The following is an 11,598-nucleotide window of genomic DNA, read 5'->3' as shown; positions in this document are numbered from 1 at the left end:
TTTCCGAGTTCCATATTTGTTTTAACAAATTTCGAAATAAAACTTCACTTACTTCTTTCCTGGAGTAGGTGAAATGCCCAGGTCTACAATCAGAAAGAAATGTCAAAATAAAAAATATTTTAGACAGACATTATTTTATGCGATACAAAAAACAAATACAATCTATTTGCTTTTGGATACAATAATCTGCATATAATTAAAGTATAAAATGGAATAATATGTTATTCACTTATCATTTTTCCCCTTAAATCATAGCACTGATCCCTTTGCTATCTCCAAGAATTCCCAAATCAAAGTTTATTGGGATAAAAATGTCAGTTCTGAAACAGAGTAAACAGTACATCAAATCTGTATCAGCTTCTTCAAAGAATTAATCTCAATATTTTAACTCTTCCCAACCTCTGCAATTTTTCACCTTGTCCCCTTTTAAAACAATACTACAGAACTGGTTTAGATCATTGATGTCTCTCAAATCCTAACCTAAAAAGATTTTCCTTACATTGTTTAAATATTTTGGTCATCTTAAATCTGTACCCTATGATTGATTACTGATCTTTTAAATTATTGAAATTTTGCATTACTTATACCTTTAATGTTTTAAAATTCTTCTCATGTTTCCTTTTACATTTCATTGCTTAAAGGAGAAAAGCATAACTTCTTCAACATAGACTTGATGGATCAAATTACCACCTTCCATGTCATAAGAAAATAGGGAAAAGGTAAACACATTACAACTGGAACCATGACAATGGATTGTTACAGCATCACTGATCAGATTTGGTTTTCACAACTAACCATAATTCCAGCCTAAGATGGAGTGTCTGGACAACCTGTTCTTTCAACTTAATTCAGTGCCTTATAAGGGTATTTTTGTATTTAGCTCATAATCAGAGTGACTGAACGAAGTATCACGGTCATTAAAATGTCTAACTAAGCTAATGCACTTAAGTTACCAATCTGTAGCTGAAGCCCTCCATAACTTGTTCCTGTACAAATATATCCTCAATAGATTTAAGAGGATAAACTAACCTGAAATAAGGTATATTTAACACAGAAGAAAACATGGATTATTGCTCTAATAACCATTTCCTTTCCCAAAGAGATTTTGCTCTTCCCCTACAAACCTCCCCACCACACCCCACCCCGCACAATGACCTGTTTCAATTTTGTTAACTAAACAATATTTCTTATCTTGGCTAGAACATCAGGAAAAAACTTTATCTTACACCTAATTCTAAGTTTTCTTTATCAAATCCTTTAAAACATTTTCACTGATTACATTAGTTTTACAATTAGTTAAGAAAACAGGAGTAGATTTGCAAGCTATTTTGAGCGAAGAATTGCTGGAGGAACCTGCAGGTCAGATGCTGTCTCATCTGCTGAGTTCCTCCAGAAATTTTATGTCCATTAATGATTCAAGCATCTACAACTTTTGTATTTTTGCATACCTTTTTTGATTCACTTTTCAAGCAAGATCATAACAGGATATTTATCTCAATTTTAAAATTATATAAATACCCCGGATTTCCTTCATTAAAATAATCTAAATGTCTTGACTATATAATAATCCAAAGCCTTGAAGTTGAGATTTCCAAATATTCAAAATATCGAGTAGATAATATGAAAAATAATTGCAAAACAATGTATACATCATAATATTTCTGGGAAGGATTCAAAATTTCTGAAAGGATAGAAATGACAAATCAATCTTCTGGATTGCCATGGCCTTGGGCCAAGATTGAGTTCCTCAATCAATTCTTAGTTTCCATTCACCAATTACACAGAACAATTTGGTTATGAAACCAGACTAACTGGGACTGTGAACAATGATAAAGATTCAAAGATTAGAGGGCAATAATATGACATATGGGAGTTCAATGTGGAAAGAGTGAGATTATCCTCTTAAGTAAAAAAAGCAGAAGTGAGATCTTCCTCTTGTAAGATGTGGAAATTCAAGGAATCCAATGGTTTCCCTGATGACTCTACTTGTGGTAAGTACAGGCAGCTTCAACTCCTAATCTGATGATCATCCAGGTGGCTGAGCAAGAGATAGATAAGACTTTTGAGCAGGTGGCTACATCCAGAGTGCAGGATTCAGCTCAAAGATGGGTGAACACTGAAAGAGGTAAGGGTGTAGTATGGCAGCACAACAACTCCCTGGAGGCATCAAACTGGCTATGTGACGTCAGTGCACGTCAGGCGTGGGATGCTGGCATCTAAAAGATTGCATGGGTAATGAAGAGTAAACCCATTTGATTTACTCTAAAAACACCTTGTGTGGTTATTTTGTCATGTCCACTGCGAATTCCAGTGGCCACAATTGGTGACCCCGATGAGTCAAAAAACATATTTTTGGACAAACATGGACTCTGCAGCGTTGCTGTGAAGCTACCACCTTTATGGACAGCTGAGCTTGAACTGTGGTTCCAAAAGGCTGATGCCCAATTTTACCTTTGCAAAGTTAAATTGGACACCACTCATTATTACCATCTTGTCAGTGCCTTGGACCGGGCTGTTGTTAAAAGGGTCGGCGACTTACTTCAGGATCCACCACATACCAGCAAGTATGATACCGTAAAAGTACTTTTATTGCATGTATATGGTATGCTCCGTAGGGAAAGGGCAGCCAAACTACTACATTTCAATGGTTTGGGAGACCACGTCACTTCAGAACTAATGGATGAAATACTGTTCCTGACAGCTGGCAAGAAGCCCAATATGTTATTCGAGCAGCACTTTTTAGAGTGAATGCCAGATGATATTAGGCTCTTGTATTCCAAGTGTTTATTTGAAGACCCAAGGGCTGTAGTGGCAGAGGCAGATATTCTATGGCTAGCTAAAAAGCACAGCAAGGAAAGACAAGACTGCACAACCAACCCCTCTGATATTGATCCTGTGTCACACTCTAGTGCTCTCTACAAGCAGGCAATGTCCTAAAACAAGCAAGCAGCATGTGGACACCTCGTCTTGGTGTTATTACCACAGGCTTTGGGGAGTAAATGCCTTCCACCCTGCCCGGCAATGCCCAGGCCAACTGCTAGTAAGGGCTGTGGCAGTTGGCAAGAAACCTGCAAGCCTACTGTATGCATGGGACCAGTTGTTCCAGCAAAAATTTCTGGTGGACACGGGTTCAGAAGTTAGCATATTTCCACCCACTGGTTTTGACACATTCCATCCTATCCCGGACCTGCAACTACGAGCAGTTAACAGTTCCAACATTGCGACCTTTGGCACCAGGAAGATGAATGTCAAGTTCGAGAATCATCTCTACCCTTGGCCATTTATTATAGCAGCAGTATCCCGACCTTTGCTTCGTGCAGATTTTCTTCGGGCTCATTCATTCCTCATTGACTTAAAGATGGAACTACTTTTCAGACTATTCCTCTGGCAGACATCTATACCCTTGCTCTACGCCTTCAACATTAAGTAAACCAGTAGATGAATTCTCCAAGCTGTTGGAAGATTTCCCTGAGATTGCTACGCTACAATTTTCTGCCTCCACTGCAAAGCATGGTGCTACTCATCGTATTTGTACTAAGGACCCTCCTATCTATCCAGGCTAAAATGTGCCGCATGCCTCCAGAGAAGCTGCAATTAGCGAAGGAAGAGTTTGCCAAGATGGAGGAACTAGGCATAATTCGTAGGTCTGACAGTCCCTGGGCATCTCCATTACATATGGTCCCAAAATACAATGGAACTTTAATGACCTTGTGGAGATTTCAGGCAGCCACCATCCAGGATCGTTATCCAATACCTCATATTCAGGATTTCTCAGTTAATTTGCATGGAATGAAGATCTTCTCCAAAATAGACTTGGTGCATGGGAATCTTGAAGTACCAGTAGAGCCAGAAGACATTCCAAAAAGAGCAATAATTACCTCGTTTGGGTTGTTAGAATTTTTACAAATGCCTTTCAGATTAAAGAACGCCCCACTATCATTTCAACAGGCGAATGATGGTTTAAGACGTGGTATGACCAATGTCTTCATTTACCTCGACAACACTTTAGTGGCCAGTGGGTTGAAGGAAGAACATTTGGAATACCTTTGTACACATTTTATTTTTTCAAAAGTTTGGACTGACCATCAATCCAGATAAATGTGTTTTTGGAAGGCGCATCTCCGCTGCCATCCAAAGCTGAGGCCATTATCAAGTACTCAAGACTTGCTATGGTTAAAAGCCTGCAGATATTCTTGGGAATGGTAAACTTTCACTGTTAGTTTATTCTGGGAGAAGGTCATATCATGAAACCTCTTTTTGATTTACTGTCCAAAAGCGCCAGAATTATCCATTGGACTGAAGAGTGAAACAATGCCTTCCTGGAGATTAAAGATTTGCTGACCCATACCATTATGCTCACCTACCCAGTTTTGAATGCAGCCACCAACCTTTCAACAGACGCTTCCAGTATGGGCATAGGAGGTGCACTTCATCAATATGTCAATGAAAACTGTTAGCATTCTTCAGCCGCCATCTTCACGAAGCAGAGAAGAAATACAGTGCTTTTGATAAAGAGCTTTTGGCCATTTAATTATCTATTCGACACTTCCATTATATTTTTTGGAAGGCAGAGATTTTTTTTATGTACACTGACCACAAGCCCTTAACATTTGCATTTTCCAAGATTGCAAAGCCCTGGTCAGCTTGACAACAACAGCAATTATCATTAATTTCAGAATTCTCCACAAAAATACTGCACATTTCCGGTAAAGACAATATAGCAGCTAATGCACTTTCCCACTCTACTCCACTTGAGGTTTCGTCTGTAGATCAAGGTATTTTACTAAACAGCTTTTGCTATGGCCCAAGAACATGGCCATAAGATGAATGCTTATCAGATTGCAATCACAGAACTGCAATTGAAAGATGTCCAGTTTGGAGTTAATGGCCAACTACTCATCTGTGATATGTCAATGGGACACCCACGCCCAGTAGTTCTGGCACCATGGAAGCGGTGTGTATTCAACTCTGTAAATGGTTTCTCACATCCATCCATTTGTTTTTATGGTTTCGGACAGGTTTGTGTGGTACAGTCTTAAAAAGGACGTTACACAAATGGCGAGGTCCTGCATTGCCTGCCAAAAGGCAAAAGTTCAGTGGCATACTAACTCCTCGGCAGTTACTCGGCATCTTGCTCATGTCCGCTTTCTGTTTCAGAAGGATGCCGTTAACCTTTCATAATAATAGACAGGTTTATGCAGTGGCCTGAGGCCATGATTATGGTAGATGCTACTACAGACACTTGTCCTCGAGCATTCCTCAGTTCCTGGGTGTCTCATTTTGGTTTACCAGCACGTTACTTCAGATAAAGTTCCACAATTTTCTTCCTCACTGTGGACAGCCTTGACTCACTTGCTTGGTACAACAATTATCATCCCCAGGCCAAAAGAATGGTGGAAAGATTTCAATGACTTTTCAAGTCAGCCTTGATGGCTCGGTTAGAAGACCTGAACTGGGCTGATGAGCTGCCCTGGGTATTACTGGGCATTAGAACAACTCCAAAGGAGGACTTCCAAGCATTATCTGCAGAGCTTGTGTATGGCACACCATTGGTGGTTCCAAGGGAATTTGTCCCCTATCATTCAGGGTACAGAGTAGATATGTCCCAGTGAGGATCAAAGGAAAGGCTAGAAGTCATTGGGAGGCTTGGTTTTCGAGGAATATTGGAAATTTGGTTAGGAGAAAAAGGGAGGTGTACAAGAGGTATAAAGAGCAGGGAACTGAGAGTTTGAAGGAGGGCTACAAGGAGTGTAGAAGGAATCTTAAGAAAGAAATTAGAAAGGCCAAAAAAAAGGCACGAAGAGGCTTTGGCAGACAGAGTAAAAATAAATCCAAAGGGTTTCTATAGGTACATTAAAAGTAAAAGATTAGTGAGGGATAAAATTGGACCCCTTGTAGATAGCGAAGGTAGGCTGAGTGAGAAGTCAGAGGAAATGGGGGAAATTTTGAATGATTTCTTTGCCTCGGTATTCACTAGGGAAAAAAATATTGAACCAGTTGAAGTAAAGAAAAATAGTGGGGAGGTCATGAAGCATATAAGGATAACCGAGGAGGTAGCGATGGCTGTGTTGAAAAAGATAAAGGTGGATAAATCGCTGGGACCGGACAAAATATTCCCAAGGACACTCAGGGAGGCTTGTGGACAGATAGTGGGGCCATTAACAGAGATATTTAGGATGTCACTCGTCACGGGGATAGTGCCAAAGGATTGGAGGGTGGCGCAAGTGGTTCCGCTGTTTAAGAAAGGGTCCAAATGTAAACCTGGGAATTATAGGCTCGTGAGTCTGACGTCTGTGGTGGGTAAGTTGATGGAAAATGTTCTGAGGGATGGTATTTACAAATATTTGGAGGTACAGGGATTGATAGGGAGTAATCAGCATGGTTTTGTCAGGGGTAGATCATGCTTGATAAACCTGATTGAATTTTTCGAGGGGGTTACAAAAAAGGTTGATGAAGGGAAAGCTGTGGATGTTGTCTATTTAGACTTTAGTAAAGCTTTTGACAAAGTTCCGCACAGGAGGTTAGGAAAAAAGGTAGAGGCATTAGGTATAAATAAGGAGGTAGTGAAATGGATTCAGCAATGGTTAGATGGGAGGTGTCAGAGAGTAGTGGTAGAAAATTGTTTGTCCAATTGGAGGCCGGTGACTAGTGGAGTTCCTCAGGGATCGGTCCTGGGTCCACTATTGTTTGTTATATATATTAACGATCTGGAAGTAGGGGTGGAGAATTGGATAAGCAAGTTTACGGATGATACAAAGATTGGTGGTGTTGTGGACAGTGAGGAAGACTACTGTAGATTAAAAGATGATTTAGGAAGGCTGGAGGTGTGGGCTGAGAAATGGCTGATGGAATTTGTTATGGCATGGACTAGTAGGGCCGAACTGGCCTGTTCTGTGCTGTAAGTGGTTATATATGGTTATATTAAAACTCCGGCGACGATCCTAAGGAACTGTTGAACAGATTAAGGGAGACTGTAGAAACATTGACCCCCATACCACCATCATCACATGGAGAACATCCCTCTTTTGTGCCCGAAGACCTCAAAAATTGTGAATATATCTTCATCCAAAGGGGTACACTTGGTCAACCTTTCCAGACAACCTATGAAGGACCTTATAGGATATTCAGAAAAACTAGGTTGACCTGTATTTTGGACATTGCAGTGAATTTAATACCGATAAGTGTGAGGTGTTACATTTTGGAAAGGCAAATCTAAATAGGTCATATGCATTAAATGGTAGGCTATTGAGATGTGCAGAGCAACAAAGGGATTTAGGAGTGATGGTAAATAGTACCCACAAGGCTGATACTCAGGTAGATGGTGTGGTGAAGAAGGCATTTGGAATGTTGGCCTTCATAAATCAGAGTATTGAATTCAAGAGTAGGGAGGTTATGATGAAATTGTACAAGGCATTGGTAAGGCCAAATTTGGAGTACTGTGTACAGTTTTGGTCACCAAATTATAGGAAAGATATAAACAAAATAGAGAGAGTACAGAGAAGGTTCACAAGAATGTTGACAGGATTTCAAGGTTTGAGTTACAGGGAAAGGTTGTGCAGACTAGGGCTTTTTTCTCTGGAGCATAGAAGATTGAGGGGGGACTTGATAGAGGTGTTTAAGATTTTAAAAGGGACAGACAGAGTAAATGTGGATAGGCTTTTTCAATTAAGAGTGGGGGAGATTCAAACTAGAGGGCATGGTTTAAGAATGAAGGGGGGAAATTATAAGGGGAACATGAGGGGAAATTTCTTTACGCAAAGGGTGGTAAGGATGTGGTATGAGCTTCCGGCAGACGTGGTCGAGGCGGGATCATTGGTTACATTTAAGGAAAGACTGGATCGTTACATGGAGAGGACTGGAGGGATATGGACCGGGTGCTGGTCAGTGGGACTAGGAGGGTGGGAATTTGTTATGGCATGGACTAGTAGGGCCGAACTGGCCTGTTCTGTGCTGTAAGTGGTTATATATGGTTATATTAAAACTCCAGCGACGATCCTAAGGAAATGTTGAACAGACTAAGGGAGACTGTAGAAAAATTGACCCCCATACCACCATCATCACATGGAGAACATCCCTCTTTTGTGCCCGAAGACCTCAAAAATTGTGAATATATCTTCATCCAAAGGGGTACACTTGGTCAACCTTTCCAGACAACCTATGAAGGACCTTGTAGGATATTCAGAAAAACTAGGTTGACCTGTATTTTGGACATTGCAGTGAAGCCACAGTCTTTCACTATTGACAAGCTTAAAGCTGCTTAAGTGGACAAGACTTCCCCAATGCAGCAGCCAACAATATGTCGCAGAGGTCGACAACCTTTCCGACGATTCTTAGGTAGGGGGAGGCGCATGTAGGAGGTATCGAACCAGCCATGTGACGTCAGTGCATGATGATGTCAGTGCGTGTCAAGCGCGGGATTCTGGCTTTTAAAAGGTTGCGCGGCTGATGAAGAGTAAATCCATTTGATTCACTCTAGAAATGCCTTGTGCGGTTTATTTCGTCATGTCCACTACAATTCCAGTGGCCACGAGGGGAGAAAAAAGGCAGTGAAGGGCAATCCTGTGGCCAGTCTCCTCAGCAGAAACTATACCTCTTTGGATTCTGTTGAGGTGGATGACTTCTCTGGACAAGTCAGCAGCCCAGAGTACTGTTGTCAGCTCTGAGCCTCAGAAAGGAAGGATGAAGCAGGAAGAGTAATAGTCATAGAGGACTCAATAGTTAGGGGAACAGATAGATTTTGCAGAAGAGACACCTGGATAGTGTGTTGTCTCCTGGGTACTCAGCCAGGATGTCTCTGAGTGGTGGCAGAACGTTCTTAAAGGAGAGAGTGAACAGCAGAGGTCATTGTATATATTGGTACCAATGGCATAGGCTAGAAGTCCTGCAACACAAGTTTAGGGAGTTAGGAAAGAGGCAAAAGAGCAGGACCTCCAAGGTGGTGATCTCTGGATTACTCCCAGTGCCATAAGCCAGAGACAGGGATATGGAGCAGATAGATGTTGTTGAAGAGATGGTGCAGGGGGCAGTTCTTGGATCACTGGAATCTTATCTGAGGAAGGGGCGACCTGCACAAGTGGGATGGGTGCTCCTAAACTGGAGGGGAACCAATATCCTGCCAGGGAGGTTTGCAAATGCAGTTGGGATGTTCAACTAGATTTGCAGGGCGGAAGGAACCAGAGTGAAGAGGTACCGAAAAAGGCAGTTGACACCTAAGTAGGGAAGCTGGTAGGCTGTTTGTGTGGATGGACAGCAGATAGAACAAAACTGCAGCCATGGAGATCAGTTGCAATGTAACAGGGAATTAGAGTCAAAGATGCAATAAATTCAAGGCGAATGGGTTTGTATTGAAACTCACACAGAAATAAAGTGGATGACCTTGTGGTACGGATACAGATTAGCAGATATGAGGTTGTGGCCATCATGAAGTGTAGTTAAAGGATGGGTTTCTTTGTGACTTTAATGTCCAAGGATTCACAGGGTATTGAAAGGATAGACTAGTAAGCAGAGGAAGGCTGTGTGGCTCTATTGGTAAGGAATAATATTAAATTGTTAGAAAGAAGTGACATAGGATCAGAAGATAGAGAATCATTGTGGGTTGAGTTTGAAAAAAGGTAAGGGTAAAAGGACACTGATGGCAGTTTTGTACAGAATCCAAAACAGTAGCTGGGATGTGGACAACAAATTACAATACCAAATAGAAAAGCTGCATCAGAAGGTCAACGTTATGTTAGTCATGAGGGATTTTAACGTGCAAGTAGATTGGAAAAACTAGGTTAGGATTGGATCTCAAGAGAGAGAATTTGTAGAATGCCTATGAGATTTTTGGAGCAGCTTGTTGAGGGGCCCATAGGAGATCGGCTGTTCAGAATTTGGTATTTTCTAAGAGACGATTAGAGAGCTAGACTAAAGTGGTCAGTGATCACAATATGATTGTGCTCAATTTGATATTTAACAAGAAGAAACAAAGGTCAGATGCATTGGTGTTTCAGTGGAGTAAAGGGAATTACAGTGGCACAAGAGAGGAACTGGCCAAAGAAGATTGGAAGTGTCATTAGTTGGGAAGACAGCAGAGCAGCATCGGACAGAGATTCTGCATGAAATGAGGAAGGGGCAGGACAAATATATATCAAAAAAATGGAAATATTTGTTTTGAAAAAAGTTACAAATGTGTCTGGCAAGGGAAGTCAAAGCCAAAATAAAAGCAAAAGAGAGGACAGCATCCAAGGAAACAAAAATTTGTGGGAAGGTAGAGGATTGGGAAGTCTTTGAAAACCTGCAGAGGTAATAAACAAAACCTAGAAGGAAAAGATTAAGTATGAAAGTTGGCTAGCGAATAATGTCCAATGGCGTAAAAAGCTTCAAGTATATAAAGAGTAAAGAGAGGCACGAGTAGATATAGGACAACTTGAAAATGATGCTGGAGAATTAATAATGGGAGGCAAGGAGGAACTAAGTGAGTATTTTGCATAAGTCTTCACTAAGACATTAGCAGTGTTCCAGATGTGCAAGGGTGGAAGGGAAGTGAGTGCAATTGAGATTTCAAGGGCGACGATGCTCAGAAAATTGAGTGGGCTAAGGGTAGATAAGTCTCCTGGACTAGATGGATTATACCCACGAGTTGTGAAACAAGTAGCGGCCGAGATCATGGTGCTATTGGAAATGACCTTTTGGGAATCAAAAGATTCTGGCATGGTCCTGGAGGACTGTAAAATCTCTCCACTATTCAAGAGGGGAGGAAGGAAGCAGAAAATAAATTATAGAAAAGTTAGCCTGACATCAGTGGTTGGGTTGATTGTCACGGTTGATGCAATGGAATACTTGAGGGCAGAAAGCCAGAATGGTTTCCTTAAGGGAAAATCTTGCTTGACAAACCCGTTGGAATACTTTGAATAAGTGACAAGCAGGCTAGTCAGGGGTGATGTAGTAGATGCTGTGTATTTAGATTTTCAGAAGACCTTTGACAAAGTGCCACACATGAGGATATTTAACAGGATAAGAGCCCATGGTATAACAGAAAACACTATCGTGGGTAGATCACTGGCTGATTAGCAGGAAGCAGAGGGTTGGAATACAGGAATCATAATATGGTTGGCTGCCAGTTGTTACTGATGCTCAAACAGGGATCGATGTTGGGGCTGCTTCTTTTTACCTTGTATATGAATTGTTTGGACTATCGAATAAATGTGGCCAAGACTGCAGGTGATACGAATGTAGGTGAAGTTGCAGGAAATGTTGAGGAAATGGAGGCGGCAGAAAGACTTTGAGAGATTAGGAGAATGGGCAGAGAAGTGACAAATGAAATACAGCAGTCCCCAGGTTATGAACGAGTTCCATTACCTGGGTTTGTCCATAAGCCGAATTAGTACACAAGGTTCTTTTAAAAAAATTATATTTTTCACACTGTGAACCATATCAACCAAAATATATACAAATGTTTCTCATTAAATATACACAGTGGCATTTTCTCCCTTTTATCCCCCCTTCCCACCCCCCTCCAAAACCAATAAATATTCAACATATACAATACAATAAAACCATTGAACAATGTCTTCACACAATGAAAAATAAACAAGAAAAATGTGTCATCTACTTTTACAC

The 11,598-nt window shown here is 41.0% G+C and overlaps 1 protein-coding gene across 28 annotated transcripts in view; it reads right to left on the bottom strand.

Moving 5' to 3' along the window:
* LOC138736934 (clathrin coat assembly protein AP180-like) overlaps window positions 1-11,598 on the bottom strand; it is a 209,066-nt gene that overhangs the window by 18,689 nt on the left and 178,779 nt on the right. For all 28 annotated transcript variants that reach the window (XM_069887162.1, XM_069887167.1, XM_069887168.1 and 25 more), the window contains one exon: window positions 53-83. In XM_069887162.1, coding sequence (XP_069743263.1) covers window positions 53-83 — 31 coding nt within the window. The remainder of the gene's footprint in view (window positions 1-52; window positions 84-11,598) is intronic.

Source organism: Narcine bancroftii, chromosome 6 (genome assembly GCF_036971445.1).
Source record: "Narcine bancroftii isolate sNarBan1 chromosome 6, sNarBan1.hap1, whole genome shotgun sequence".
Taxonomy (NCBI): Eukaryota; Metazoa; Chordata; class Chondrichthyes; order Torpediniformes; family Narcinidae; genus Narcine; species Narcine bancroftii.
This window is presented reverse-complemented; position numbering and strand designations above follow the sequence as displayed.